We start from the raw sequence: 16,197 nt of genomic DNA, 5'->3' as shown, positions 1-16,197 counted from the left end.
TGTTTTGTCTTATCAAAAAGTTAAGTTTTTTGTCATATGCACAGGTGCAATGAAAGACTTACTGCAGCAGCATCACAGGCACATAGCATCATATAAGCAGCATTCACAACAAAAATCAACATATCTTTAGCCCCACGTTCTTTAATAACCTTTATCTAGCAAAAGCCTATCAATGACAAGTTTAAAACTCTGCATTGACCTCGTATCTGCTTTCTTTTTGTGAAAGATTTCTAACCTTTCTTCTGAATAGCCTAGCTCCAATTTCAAGGTATGTCTTTTTGTTCTAGACCTCCTGCTCCCCACATTAACCAGAGGAATCACCTCCTCTACACAACTGGTGCCTTTCAAAAAAACTAAGGCCACTCAAATCATTCAGCTTCTGGGACTATAAACCTGGTTTGTTATGTGTCTCTTCATAATCGAACCTCTGTAGACCTGAATCTGCACTGTCGTCCTTCCAAACAGTTCAAAAGCATCCCACCCAGTTCTTTGCTGTATGACTGTGGGATCCTGGAAATCTGGTTGTAAAGGTTGTAAAACTGTGCTCAGTACTCCTGGTGTGGTCTCATCAGCACCCTGAAAAGTTGCATCAAAACTTCCCTATTTTTATACTTCAATCCCTTGCAATCAAGGCAAATATTTCATTAGCCTCCTAATTACTTGCTGTACCTGCATGTTAACTTTTTCTGATTTACGTACTAGGGCTCCCAGATTTTTGTACTGCAACGTTTTGCACTCTCACTACATTTAAGAAATAATGTGCTATTTCATTCTTCCTTCACATTTTCCCTTGTACTCCATCCCTTGTGTTCATGCCCACTCCCTTAATCCATTGATCTCTCTTTGCGGGCTCATTGTGTCCTCATCACAACTTGCCAACATATCTGGCAACAATATATTGGGTTCCTTCATTCAAGTCATTACTTCAGATTGCAAACAATTGAGGTCCCAGCATTGGCACCCTACTAGTTACTGACTGCCAATCCAAAAATGGCCCATTGAATAAAGGAAGTGTTGGGAGAGTAGGATTAGTGTGGGCAAGGTGTTAATGGATGTAGTAAATGAGCATGGGAGCAGACAGGATGTGAGGTATTTATGGATATGGGAATGAGAAGAAAACTGGGTTAGACAGGGTGGAGCATTAAAGAGTATGGGGAGTAAGGGGAGAGTGGGATTAATTTCTGTGGGTTTTGTTAATGGGTAAGATACAAAGAACATAGGAGAAGCAGTAGACCATCCAGCCCTTCAGTTTATTCTGCCATTCTTTGGGAAATACCCTCTATTTCCTTCATACAGAGAGATCTATCCATTTCTATGTTGAATGAACACAGTGACTGAGCTTCCACAGCCATCTGGGGTAGAGAATTACAAATGTTTACCACCCTCTTGGAAGAAATTTCTCCTCGTCTGTCTTAAATGGCTTATCCTTTATTCTCAAGCTGTTTCCCCTGGTCCTAGACTCCTTAATCAGAGGAAACCTCTTCTTGGCATCTAGCCTTTAAAGCCCTTTAAGAATTTGTAAGCTTTGATAAGATCTCTTCTCATCTAAACTAGACGATACAGCCCCAGTCTACTTGATCTCTCCTCACATGACAAACCCACCATACCTGGAACCAGTCTGGTGAAGTTTTGCTGCATTCCCTCTGTGACAGGTACATCCTCTCTTAGGTATGGAGACCAAAACTGTACACAGTATTCCAGATACAGTCTCACCAAGACCCTGAACAATTGCAGTAAGACTTCTTTGTTCATAGAACAGTACAGCACAATACAGGCCCTTTGGCCCACAATGTTGTGCCGACCTTTAAACCTCACCTAAAACTATCTAACCCTTCCTCCCATATATCCCTCTATTTTAAATTCCTCCATATGCTTATCTAGTAATCTCTTGAAATTGACCAAATGTACTTGCCTCCACCACCGCCCCAGGCAGTGCATTCCATGCCCCAACCACTCTCTGGGTAAAAAACCTTCCTCTGATATCTCCCTTGAACTTCCCACCCATTACTTTAAAGCCAAGCCCTCTTGTATTGAGCATTGGTGCCCCGGGAAATAGGCACTGGCTGTCCATTCTATCTATTCCTCTCAATATTTTGTATACCTCTATCGTGTCTCCTCTCATTCTCCTTCTCTCCAAAGAGTAAAGCCTAACTCCCTTAGTCTCTCCTCATAATGCATACTCTCTAAACCAGGCAGCAACCTGGTAAATCTCCTCTGCACCCTTTCCAACACTTCCACGTCCTTCCTATAATGAGGCAACCAGAACTGGACACAGTACTCCAAGTGTGGTCTAACCAGAGTTTTATAGAGCTGCATCATTACCTTGCGGCTCTTAAACTCGATCCCTCAACTTATAAAAGCTAACATCCCATAAGCTTTCTTAAGTACCCTCTCCACCTGTGAGGCAATTTTCAGGGATCTGTGGATCTGGACCCCTAGATCCCTCTGCTCCTCCACACTGCCATTAACTTTGTACTCTGCCTTGGAGTTAGTCCTTCCAAAGTGTACTACCTCACACTTCTCTGGATTGAACTCCGTCTGCCATTTCTCAGTCCAGCTCTGCATCCTATTGATGTCCCTCTGCAATCTTTCACAATCCTCTACACTATCCACAACACCACCAACCTTTGTGTCGTCTGCAAACTTGCCAACCTACCCTTCTACCCCCTCATCCAAGTCATTAATAAAAATCATGAAAAGCAGAGGTCTCAGAACCGATCCTTGTGGGACACCGCTAGTCACAGCCCTCCAATATGAATGCATTCCCTCCACCACAGACCTTTGCTTTCTACAGGCAAGCCAATTCTGAATCCACATGGCCAAGCTTCCCTGGATCCCATGCCCTCTGACCTTCTGAAGAAGCCTACCATGTGGAACCTTGTCAAATGCCTTACTAAAATCCATGTGGACCACATCTACTGCACTACCCTCATCAATCTGTCTGGTCACCTCCTGTAATCAAATCTTCTTGTTATGAAGGCTAACATATGACCTCCTGAACTCTTGCTGCACCTGGGTACTAGCCTCCAGTAACGTGTATAAGCGGATCCAAATCCCTTTGAACATCAACACTAACCAATCTCTCACCATTTAACAAATACTGTTTTCCTGTTCACTGAAATGGACAACCTTACATTTTTCCATATTATATCCCATCTGCCTTGTTCTGGGGCACTCAGTTAGCTTGTCTATATCCCCTTGAAGCAACTTTTACATCCTTGCATCCTCATCTGTACTCAAAATTTAGTATCATCAGCAATCTTGGAAATATGATATTTGGACCATTGGGCAAATGGTTGATATCAACTGAGAATAGCTGGAGCCCAAGTATCAATCCCTGCGGTACTCTAATAGTCAAAGCCTGTCAACCTGAAAAAGATCTGTTTATTCCCACTCTTTGCTTTTTATCCAAAAACTAATTTTCTCTCCATGTCACTATATTAGCCCCACTCCCTGTACTATATCCTTGTTGACTAACGCTCTGTGTGGGACTTGATCAAAAGCTTTTAAAAATCCAAATTGCCACATCCACTGGTTTGTCTTACCCCCCCCCCTTATTTTTCTACTCATCACATCCTCAATATAAAAAAACTCCAACTGATTATTCTAACGTTTTTTCTAAATGCATGTCGACTCTGCTCAATCTGGTTATTCTTCTCATGGTGGAGACACAAGAGACTGCAAATGCTGGAATCTGGAGCAAAAAAACGAGCTGTGGAGGAATTCAGCAGGTCAGGCAGCATCTATGGATGGAAATAGCCAGATGATGCCTCAACCCAAAATGTTGACTGTTTGTTTCCTTCCACAGATGTTGCCGACCTGCTGAGTTCCTTCAGCGACTCATTCTTTTCAAGGTGTTCTAACCTTTTAATATACAGCACCTTCCCCACCATTGGTGTGAGGCTAACAGATCAGCAGTTCCCCATGTTCTCACTCTCTTAAATTGTTGCAGTGTACTTCACAGGAAGAATTCCAGAATCTATAGAACCCTAGAAGATGACGACCAGATATTCACTATCTCTTCTTCTCATTACTATTATCAGGGAGAAGGTACAGGAGCCTGAAGACCGAAACTCAATGTTTCCAAAACAACTTCTTCCCCTCTGCCATCAGATTTCTGAACAATATGTGAACCCATGAACACTACCTCATTATTCCTTTTTTTTTCCACTTATTTATTTTTGTAATTTACAGATTTTTATGTCTGTACTCTACTGCTGTACTACTGCTGCAAAACAACAAATTTCACGTCATATGTCAGTGATAATAAATCTGATTCTGTGGGTGGACTGGATGAAGCACTAATGCTTATGGGAATAGAGCAGAATTAGACTGTGTGGAATATTAAAATGTACAGGAGGTGAGAGAAAGTAGTAGTAGTCTGGTGAGATATTAATCACTATATGGAGCAGAAGGAGGGTGAGATTTGAATGAATTGGATGAGGGAAGGTTGAGGTTACAGTGAATGATGCAATAAAAGAGTTGGAAAGCCTGGCATTAGACCTGGTAGGTTAACAAAGGGCAGGGAAAGTAAAAAGAGCATTAGATTAAACTAGGTGGGATATTAATCTGCATGAAAAATGAGAGCAGAATGGAATTAGATAGATTTGGGTCTTACTGGGTCTGATAGATTTGGGAATTAGATTTAGATGGATTTGAGCAGAAAATATGAGGAGTAAGGTATGAGTGGGATTAGACAGGATGGGAGGCTATTGGATGAGGAATGGGTTTAGACGGGATGGGATAATGGGTGTGGGATATGTGAGGAAGTTTAAATTAGACTGGGTTGTAGTTAAATGGTATTAGTAGTGAGGGAGAGCATGATTAGTGTAGGTAAGTTATTAATGAGTATGGGGTGCGAGGGGAGAGTGGGTAGTGTATTAAAAGGTATGAGGAGTGAGAAGACAGTGGAATTGGGCTGGGTGGTGCATTAATGGAAATGGGGATTGAGAGGAAAGCAGGATTAGACCAAATAAATGGAGAGTGGGATTCAAAAATCAACAAACTGCACATGCTGGAAATCTAAAATAAAAACAGAAAATGCTGGGATTCATCTGGGGACAGATGGGAGTATTCATGGGTAACACAGGTTGTTTGAATGTTTTTAATGTTGCTGTCAATTAAAATGAAAATTTGCATATGAATTACCATTAAAATGTCAGTTCTGAGTTTCAATATTTGTTGTGTTCTATTGCAGATTTATGAGGCTTAAATTCCTGATGAAATTGCTAATACAAGTACACTGTGAGCTCCAAACATGGAAGAGCAACACTCAAAAAAGTCCACCCTTCTCTGTTCACGTTTCCATTTGGGTTTTGCCCTGTTGTTACTGATGGGATTGACGGTGATTGTTCTAAATTTTGGATGGATGAAGGTGTGTAGAATAATGAAACACTATGTCCAAAATGTAGATATGTGAAACAAGATTTGAAGTGTTGAGTATAACAATACAATGTATGTTTATGGTGACTTGGTGGTGCAAACTGAAAGTAACGTAATGTTTGAGGATCATTAAACTTCTTTCTTGGAATTTTCCATTTCATCATACAACTGATTCTGCCTTTTTCCCATATCTCCTTACATTTCTCTGTTCAGCTGTGAAAGTTGAAAGTTTGGTCACTCTGTTTTCCAAAAAACTGATGTTAAGCCACTTAGTCTATTGCTGCTTTCTAACTTCCACTTTCCCCAAAATAAAGTGCATATATATGCAGGTTTTCATTCTGAAGGATCAGTTCCCAATCTAGAGAACTTTACATAATTATAATTAAAAGGTTTCTAATGTTCTCATCTCCTTTCTTTGAAATTCCTTGGAAACCATCTGATCTACAGAAATAAACCATTTCTTTAGCATAGATTTTTCAGTTGTAATGATGCAAAACAATTAGCATTTGCCACATTTGCACAGTGAAATGGTTAGCACCTTAAGAATTTCTGCTCATGCACTTGACATAACAATCCTGAAGTTGCAGCCAATAACTTGGTCTCTCTCAGTAGACTATGCTGTTTTGTAGCCTTGTCCATTGTAATCAAGAGAGTTGTCAAAAAATCAAGAAATTATGAACCATTTGTTGTAAAATATCCTGAATATATTAGGTGTTTGTTGTGAGATTTCAGTGTTTAAATTTTTTAAGAGCTTTACTTTCTGACCCTAAAAATGTATGTGGATTGTAATTTCTTCACACAAATCGATATAAAGACATAGATTGTAAGGTCTACTATATTTCTATATTTAAGATTTTACAATACATATTCTTTTTATTAAATGCTCCTGTAAAATATTTAAAATATCAGTTTCCTTTCCTTCTTCCTTTTCTTGTCCCCCATCTGTGAGAATTCTTTCATGAACTTGGCTGTTCAGCCATTTGGCTGAGATCACCAGTGTGAACATAAAAATAGGAATAAGTCAAAGTTAGAACTCTTTGCCTAAATGCACACAATTTGTCACAAGATAAATGAACTGATGACATAAAACAAACAAAATGTGAATGAGTAGACATTACAGAAACAGGGTCGCACGGTGACCAAAGCTGAGTACTGAATATTTTGGGTAACTTGACATTTTTGAAGAGAAAGCAAAAAAAAGGAAATTGGGGGTTTCTATTAATAAAGAATGACAGCACAGTAGTGAGAAATGATCTTAACTTGGAAGATCAAGTTGTAGAATCACTTTGAGTGCAAGTGAGAAATAGCAAGCGAAAGAAACCACTGGTGGGAATGATCTATCAGCCCTCTAAGATAGAGCACAGATCAAGCAATAACAGGGGTTGGTAAGAATAGGTACTGCAATAATTGTGAATGACTTTAGTCTTCATATAGATTAGATAAAGCAATTGGCAGGGTAAACATGGAGTGATGTAACTTTACAGGGTGCTGATGATTTATATAACAATGCACTATGGAACCAACCTGGGAATGAAATATTTTAGATCTGGTCATATATAATGAGACAGGTTTAGTGGTGATCGCTTAGTAAAGGATCCTCTTGGAGAAAGAAGGATTTCATATTAATTTTGAGAGTAATAAAGTTAGTTCTAAAACTAATATTTTAAACCTAAATAACACTAATTACAAAGGTGTGAGGTAGAATTGCCTAAAGTGCGCTAGGAAAATAATTTAAGTGGCAAACTAAGGAGAGGCAGACATTTGAAAAAAATTCTCAATGAAGGTGCATAAAATGAAGTACACGGAGGATGATCAATCCACAACTAAGTAAAGATGTTAAGCATAGTGTCAAATTGGCAGAAAGGACTTATTATGCTTGGAAGAGTAATGGTAGGTGAGCTGATGGGAAACATCTTGAAAACCAGCATAGGCTGGCTCACAAAATTTTTTTAAAAAGGAAGAAAATAGAATATGAGAATAAACTAGCAAGAAATATAAAAATAGACAGCAAGAGCGTATACAAGTACACGTACAAAGGAGTGTAGCTAAAGTAAACATTGGACCATTAGAGGATGAGACTGGGGAATCAATAATGGGAAATAAGAAAATTACAGACATTGAACAAATATTTTGGATCTGTTTTCACAGCAGTAGACACTGCATTCCAATAACAGTAGAAAATAAAGTTGCATTAGTCAGAGTGGAAGCTAAAATAATCATCCACACTGGAGAAAAGGTTCCAGGCAAACTGATAGCACTAAAGCATAAAATGCCAGATGCTGGAAATTTACAATAAAATCACAAAATTTGGGAAATAATCAATAGGTCGTACAATATCTATGGAGAGAGAAATAGAGTCAATGTTTCAGGTCAACAAAACTGATGGGAGAGGGAGGAGGATAGAGAATAGAGGCAATATCAGTGAAAGGTTAAAAACCAAGGTTCTCAAGATAACAATTACATTTGGTGTTAGCAGTTAGAGAGAGAACTGAAACAAATAACATATTAGTACTGCCAGATTTATCAGCTTTCAAGTTCACAAACTTTTCTAAGCACTGTTTTATGATTCATTCTTGGAATCTGTAGAAACATAGAAAAACTACAGCACAATTCAGGCCCTTCAGCCCACAAAGCTGTGCCGAACATGTCCCTACCCTAGAAATTACTAGGCTTACCCATAGCCCTCTATTTTTCTCAGCTCCATGTACCTATCTAACAGTCTCTTAAAAGACCCTATCATATCTGCCTCCACCACTGTTGCAGGCAGCCCATTTCACGCACTCACCACTCTGAGTAAAAAACTTACCCCTGATATGTCCTCTATACCTACTCCCCAGCACCTTAAACCTATGTCCTCTTGTGGCCACCATTTCAGCCCTGGGGAAAAGCCTCTATCTACCCGATCAATACCTCTCATCATCTTATGCACCTCTATCAGGTCCCCCCTCATCCTCCGTCGCTCCAAGGAGAAAAGGTCGAGTTCCCTCAACCTGCTTTCATGAGGCATGCTCCGCATTCCAGGCAGCATCCTTGTAAATCTCCTCTGCACCCTCTCTATGGCTTCCACATTCTCACAAAACCCTTGATTCTCTAATATGTTCTGCAGATTTTGTGCCTCTTTCATGAAGAAAGAGACAAAATAATTGTTTAATTCCTCTGCCACGTCTTTATTCCCTATTATAAATTCTCTGTCTCTGCCCAGTTTTGCCTTCACTAGTCTTTTTCTTTTTGTATGAATATGGAAGCTCTGAGTCTGTTTTTATACTTCTTGCCAGTGTCACAAACCAACAACAAAAGAAACACACTGAGCATGATTCAGTGTTAAAAACTATTTTATTAATCACTACTTATGATAATACGTAAAATAAAAGTAAAAATGTTAGTATGTTAGAATTCAAAAATGTTAAACCTTGAACGTTAACCCCAAAACTAAACTCGTCGTGTGTGTGTGTGTGACAAAGTCCAAAACTCCCAGTTCCAGAATGGTTCTTAAAGTTCAGTTCCGCAAGCCATAAGGTGAAACATGAGCAAGGGCTTCTTCAACAACCACCGTTGTCTGAAGATAAGATGTAGATGTAGAAAAACATAGAGAGAGTACATACGAAATCCAAATGTTCCACGATGGAACCCAAACGACACTTCAGTGTTTACTCGGTAGTGACTTCCTCACCCCGAAAAGCATCCGAACCGTGGTCGTCCACACACAAATACCTGTTTCCTTCTACAGGTCAGCAACAAAGTGAACTCCACCGGATTACTTCCAACTTCCATACATGGATTTCAGTGGCAAACACAGTTATTGTTTCTCATCCATCGATAGAGAAAACAAGCAGGCTGGTGTCTCTCTCCCTTCTTCTTCTCTCTCCTTCTTCTTCTGACTTCTTCAACGTCATTACGTCCTTTATCTTCTATTGACGTAAGCACGCCCCATACACACACACTCTCTATCTTAAAGGGACTTTCACCGAGTCCGTAACACCAGTCTACATTATGTTCTACTTGTTTTAGTCAATTTCTTGGTCCTCCTTTGTTGAGTTCCAAAATGTGCCCAATCTTCAGGCTTAATGCTATTTCTGGCAACTTTCTAAGCCTCTTCCTTTGACTTAATACTACCTTTATTTACCTACAAGCTACAAGGCTGTTGGTCATGGCTCTGCTGCGATGCAACCCATCTGATTTATACAGGTCCCAACTGCTCCACAAATAGTAGTACCAGTGCCTCAAATCTAAAGCTGTTCATTCTGCTCCATCTGTTATATCTTCCTATTACTGCCCTTAAGAGCACACGGCACTGGGAGTTTCCCTTTCCTTTGGAAAGTCCTGCTTTTTTAACCTTTTTCCCGGCTCTCCAAACAATCCTCTAAATTCACTGGAAGGATAAGGACAGCGATGTCAGTATCCTTTTCCGGGCTAATATCCCCAACATTGAGGCCCTAGTCACAGTAAGTCAGCTTTAGTGGGCAAGCCACATTATTTGTATGACTAATATCAAATTCTTGAAACGGGTATTCTATCTCGAGCTGTCATGGGAAAAGATTATATGGCAAGACCTCATCCTTTTTATTTTATACCCATATTGTTGGTGTTGGCTGTTCACCCTCCCCTTTCAGCATAGCCTTGACCATGGCAGCATGGAGGCACCATAATATCCTGGAGTTAATGTTAGTGGCTACTGTGTCCATCCCCTTAACTACTGAATGCCCATTCACCATTTCTCTTTCATCCTTCTTTATCCCCTCCTGTGCAGTTTGAGCCACTTGCAGTGCCACACTCCTCACTTCTGACTGCACTCCTCTGAGGAACCATTACCCACGGTGGTATTCGAAAGAGAGAATCTGTTAGAGCTTGACTCGGGAATCCTGCACCACCTGCCTACTTCTCCTAGTCTTCCTAGTAGTCATCCATGCCCTCTCTGCCATGACTACCTCTCTAAACATGCTCTCCTCAGAGATCTTGGTCCATGGTCATTTTGTCCACTGCTCCAGCTCCAAAAAAGTGGAGCTCAAGCGGCTGTAGCTGGAGATGCTTCCTGCACACCTGGCTGTCCAGAACACTGGTAGTACACGGGATCTCCCAGCATCCACAGGACTGAGTTCCTGTGCCAACTGGTCTGCACCGTACAATAATGCCCTTCAAAGATAAAGGTTCATGGTGAGGTTCTGGAAACATGAACCATTTCCCATAACTCAGAAGTAATCGCTCAGCAAGCCACACATTGATGAAATTCACCACTGCCTCCAATGCTCCAGCACAGCCTTGTGAAAAAGGGTATTTGAAGATTGAGACCTCGGACCTGGCACAAAGCTCATGGTCTACTGAGCAGTAGTGATTTCTTCCCCTCTATTGGTTCCTGAGACCTGGACACCCATAGCAGACACCTTGAGGCACTGGAAAAATATGATCAGTGCTGATTCCACACAAACTTCTAAATTCACTGGAAGAATAAGGACACCAATGTCAGTGTCCCCTTCCAGGCCAATATCCCCAACATTCAGGCCCTAGTCACAGTAAGTCAGCTTTAGTGGGCAAGCCACATTATTTGTATGTCCAATATCAAATTCTTGAAGCGGGTATTCTATCTCGAGCTGTCATGGGAAAAGATTGTACGGCAGATAGGAAAGGAGCCAAGGTTGTGTTCAAAGCCTCCATGAATAAAAGTAACATTTCTGCTGGATCCTGGAAATTTCTGGCCCATGACTGCTTAAAGTGGAGAAGGTGCATTTGGGATTGTACTGAGAACCTGGAGTCCATGTAGTGGGAGCACGTAGAAGCCTTGCATAAGTGGCAGAAGGAGCACAGTACCTCACAACTTCTCATCTGCCAACCCCTTCAGGCACCACCTGCCCCATCTGTGGAAGAGTCTGCAATTTCCACAATGACCTCAATATCCACTTCAGAATCTTCAAAACTAGAGTGAAACAAGTTGTCCTTGATCCCAAGGACGAGCCTAAGAAGAAGAATTCTATGTACCTCTCTTGCCAGCCAATATAACCAAATTTGAATTTGTGTCTGAATTCGTTTAGTTTGCTCTCTTCACTTGGCTTTTGGACTGTACACCCTAACCTTTAATGTAAACCCTAACCTTTAATGTAAACCTTTAATTTGTGCTTGCATATTTCTCTAACCTGGTTTAATTACTTCGCGTGCTTAATTTTCCCATTGTCTGTAGTGCACATAGCACCATATCTGACCATTATTATCTCCATCCTTTGTTTTGAATACATTATTTCTATTACCTCCCCACACCCACCAGCACCAAATCATTCATTTTCCCTCATATCTCTCCCTGCCTCCAATTTACTCGATTAAAATCCTTAGGCTCATCCTATTTTCCTTTTCCACTAGGACTATGGTTCAAGTACAGCCCTTCCCAACAGTATAGTTTCTTCCTTTCGCAGTACTGGGTGTTTGTGTTTCATCTCCAAATGTTCCTTCGGCCACACACTCAGCTCCCTAATGTTCTTATCCCTATTCATGTGGCTTGGCTAATGAAGCCGATATTAAAACCCGATAGGGTCTAAACTCCTGGTCCTCTTCATGTAGGAATTATTGCCTGATCTTTCCTATTTTGTCGATTCCAGTGAAAACCACAGTGACTGGTTCCCTCCCAATTTCTTAGCAAGTTTATCTGAGATGTCTCTCATCTTTGAACATGAGTGCATACTGTCTTCAAGTCTTAACAGAAAGCATTGCTAGGCTCTCATAGATTATTCCAGTCAAGATCAAGCTTGTCCACACTTATGACCAAACACAGTCCCAGCAAGACTTTTGAGATAATAAGTAGGACTGGTTATCCTAACTGCTACTAATGCTGGAGAACAATAGAAGAACTCTTATTCCTTGACTGAGACTGATATTACAACATTAAATCAGGGTCTTTCTGATCTTAATATTTAGAGATATTCGGGAAAGAACTTTGTGGCAACTTTAGAGGGGTTAGATGGTGTGGAGACTGGAATCTTCTGCTTTCTTCTTTGTCACTCTCATCCCAAATCAGTGGGAGAAGATTATATATTTTGATGCAGCTGCAGCACAGCAGATGCCTGCAAGCCAGGGATTTCTAAATGGATCAAAGACCAGGAATTTTACAATGTCACCTTCAGGTGCTTCTTTAGTCCACCAGAAGACGACTTATCTGATCACAGCAGATAGAGGTAGCAGGTCACAATGTACAGGAAAAGAATATAGACGGAGTTCAAAGAAAATCCTGGCAACAGCCCCTCGGTTTTAAGACCATGGAAAAAGAGAACAATGTTTTATAAGGAAAAGGAATGTAAGGAAAGGGAGGTGAATGAGGGCACTTAGAGATAAACAACAACTGAGATGCAGAACACAGCTGGAAATGTGAAATAAAAGAGAATGCTGGAAATAGGCTCCTCCAGACAGATGATTAACTAGATGGCACCAATAGCAATTGTGTCACCTCTATAATCCTCTTTAAGTATGTGCTCTTCAAATTTTAGCATTTCGATCATCCATAAATTCAAATTGCTCCATCATTGGTGGTTGTAGCTTCAGCTGCCAAGGACCTAAGAATTCCTTTCCTCTCCTTCTACTAGTCATTCCTTAAAAGCTACCTTGTTTTTTAATTTATTCATTCATGTGATGCAAATTTCACTGGCAAGACTAATATTTATTGTGCATCTCTAATTAGCCCCTGTGTCACTTCAGTAGAGAGTTCACTCAACTACACTGTTGTGGGCTTGAAGTGACATATAGGCTAGAGCACAGAAGGACAGCAGATCCTTTCAGAAGGATATTAGTTAATCAGATGGGTTTTTACAACAATTGTGTAGTTTCTTGGTCACTATTAGTGAAACTAGTCTCTTATGCTATATTTAATTTCCTGAATTTAAATTCTCCTGCTGTCATGGTGCGATCTCTTTGATCAAACTTTGGTCATTAGAGATCTTTTGAAATGTCTGGTAAATAATGCCAAATATTCACAACAAGGAATAGTACAATGATATGGAACTAAAGATCAACAGTTTACAATAACTGAAAAGGTGTTCAAAAAAGTGATTATTTAAACCAAGTTTGATTGATCAAACACACCAGGCAGTGGTGTGAATAGATGAACAAATAGTTCTTCCACCTGCTAAAGACGTACAGAGAAATGTTGGGAGCGGGTGTGGAAGATGGGCTGCTGGAAGTTAGAGGGCAAAAAATTAAACAAATGATCCATTTGGGATTGGGTGCTCAGTGACAGAATCCTTTGGGGAATACAGTGGATGGAAGCTGAAAGTGAGGTGTTCCTTTGGGATGAGAGGGCACACAGGGATTGGGCAATGTGGATTGATTAAGAATCCCATTCCTCCCATTCAATACTTCAGTAAAGTCTGTTCCTCCAAGGTGCACAAGCAGGATTATTCTACAGTATCAGTCTTTCACCATGTTTCTCTGCTACTGCTTGTTTCCTTGGACCTGAACTAAATTCCTCCTTTTCCTAGCTCTTCCCACATACATCTGTGATCCTGTGAACCACTCCTATCACATGGCTATTTGACCAAGAAGGTCGATGAGGACAGGGTTATATGGACTTCACTAAGGCCTTTATTAAGGTTCCACATAGTAGGCTGCTGTGGAAAGTTAGATCGCATGGGATCCAGGGAGAGCTGGCTAATTGGATACACAATTGGCTCGTTGGTAGGAAGCAGAGGGTAATGGTGGAAGGTTGTTTTTCAGACTGGAGGCACGTGACTAGTAGTGTGCCTTAGGGGGTCAGGGTTAAGCACATTGTTATTTGTCATCTATATCAACAATTTGGATAAAAATGTGCAAGGCATGGTTGGTAAGTTTGCAGATGAAAATAAAAATGTTGTCTAAACTTGGAAAAAATTAGGAGTGGTACTGTCGATTCTTCGCTTAAAGTTGAAGATATTTGGAGTCCATTTATTCAATATTTTCACATGACGTAGATCCCCTTTCAATAACTTTCCAACTTGGAGGAACAGAGTTGACGACATAATATTGCTCTGTTTCTACTGAGAAATTTTAGCCCAGTTTTGTTTTCTTTTTTTTGTTTTTTTTTGAAATTTTTTTTTGTTTAGTTTAGTTTATATTGTTTACAATTTTTCTTATTGATTTGGGTTTTTTTTAATTTATAAAATAGATGTTGTCATAGGTAATAAAGATGGTTATCAGATAGATATAAGAATTACAGCAGGATCCTGATCAGCTGGGTAAGTGGGCTAAGGAATGGCAAATGGAGTTTAATTCAGAAAAGTGCAAATTATTGCATTTTGGGAAGACAACTGAGGGCAGGACTTTCACAGTGAACGATAGGGACCCGGGGAGTGTTGTAGAACAGAGGGACCTAGGAGTACAAGTACATGGTTCCCTGAAAATGGCATCACAGGTAAACAGGATGTTGAAGAAGGCTTTTGACATGGTGGACTTCATCAGTCAGGCCATTCAGAATAGAAGTTGGAATGTTACGTTGCACTTGTACAAGAAGTTGGTGCAGCCACATTTAGAATATTGTGTTCGGTTTTGGTCACCATGCTATAGGAGAGATGCTATTAAGTTGGAAAGAGTGCAGAGAAGATTTACGAGGTGTATAAAATCATGAGGAGCATAGATAGGGTGAGTGCACACAGTCTTTTACCCAGGGTTGGGGAATCAAGGGCATAGGTTTAAGAGAGAGGGGAGAAATTTAATAGGAGCCTGAGGGACAATTTTTTCACCCAGAGTGTGGCTGATACATGGAATGAGCTGCCAGAGGAAGTAGTTGAGGCAGGTACATGGATAGGAAAGGTTGAGAGGGATATGGGCCAAATGTGGGCAAATTCTGGTTTTCAGGCTCATTTTTACTGCAGACATCTATCCTTCTTCATCTGCACTCTCACCAAGATAATTTTCAAACTTCAGTTCCTTCCTTGATTGTTGTCCTTATATCTTCCTATCTGCCAAGATTCTGAACAACTCCCTTAGTTTGTTAATATCCCTGCTTTTTCCCAGGCTTGAGTTTGTTAAGTTAGAAAAGTAATGCTTATGTACAAACATAGTTATTTTAATACATTATTCCATTCCACAGTCTGGTGGCGATGAAACAAATGCAGAATGGAAGAAATATCCAGATCCAAAGCTTAATCACAGAATAGACCAGCTAAAGGAGAACAATCTGTCTCTTTGGACCGACAGACTTTTACAATGTGGCTATCAAAATCATAGTTTCACCCCTGAAGAAAGGTCAGAGGGCACAGTCCTGATGAAAATGATCGAATGGCCAAAGCCTCCCAACCCTGCCGTGCCTTTTCAGAAAAGCAGTGACCCATCACGTGCACAGTTTGTTATTATAAATTCTGGAAAGACTTTCTATGTTGGGGATCAGCTAGAGGTGATGCTGCGTATGTATAATTTTGAAGGAAATCCGAAGCTATATGGGGGTGACTATCTCCAAGCCAGGATCCACACCCCAGAGTTGAAAGCCGGTTCAGCAGGAACAGTTACTGATCATCAAAATGGACTTTATTACATAAATTTTACTTTATCCTGGCCGGGAAAAGTCCAAGTGTCTGTTTCTTTGGTTCATCCCAGTGAAGGGGTCCAAGCCCTTGCAAGATTACGGAAGGAATACCCAGACAGAGTGTATTTTAGAAGCACTTTCAAATCAGGGGATGCCTTGGAGGTCACTGTATGCAATCTCTGTTTGCCTCAGACTAAACCACTCTGTAACTTCACCGATCTCAGGACTGGGGAGCCCTGGTTCTGTTACAAACCAAAGAAGCTTCCCTGCTCTTCTCGTATCAACCATGCAATGGGAGGCTATATGCAGAGTCTCCTAATTGGAGAAGAAGGTCATTATTTTCAAAG

The 16,197-nt window shown here is 40.5% G+C and overlaps 2 protein-coding genes across 2 annotated transcripts in view; both read left to right on the top strand.

Annotated features, from left to right (window-relative positions):
* LOC127569494 (uncharacterized) overlaps positions 1-16,197 on the top strand; it is a 534,065-nt gene that overhangs the window by 343,922 nt on the left and 173,946 nt on the right. The window lies entirely within an intron of this gene.
* The window catches only part of LOC127569672 (NXPE family member 3-like), a 94,180-nt gene that overhangs the window by 65,973 nt on the left and 12,010 nt on the right, over positions 1-16,197 (top strand). The window contains exons 2-3 of the mRNA XM_052014473.1: positions 5,198-5,374; positions 15,419-16,197. Coding sequence (XP_051870433.1) covers positions 5,258-5,374; positions 15,419-16,197 — 896 coding nt within the window. The 5' untranslated portion in view covers positions 5,198-5,257. The remainder of the gene's footprint in view (positions 1-5,197; positions 5,375-15,418) is intronic.

The sequence above is a fragment of the Pristis pectinata genome, chromosome 4 (genome assembly GCF_009764475.1).
Source record: "Pristis pectinata isolate sPriPec2 chromosome 4, sPriPec2.1.pri, whole genome shotgun sequence".
NCBI classification, from domain to species: Eukaryota; Metazoa; Chordata; class Chondrichthyes; order Rhinopristiformes; family Pristidae; genus Pristis; species Pristis pectinata.
The sequence above is the reverse complement of the archived record's forward strand: the minus strand, read 5'-3'. Positions and strand labels throughout refer to the sequence as shown.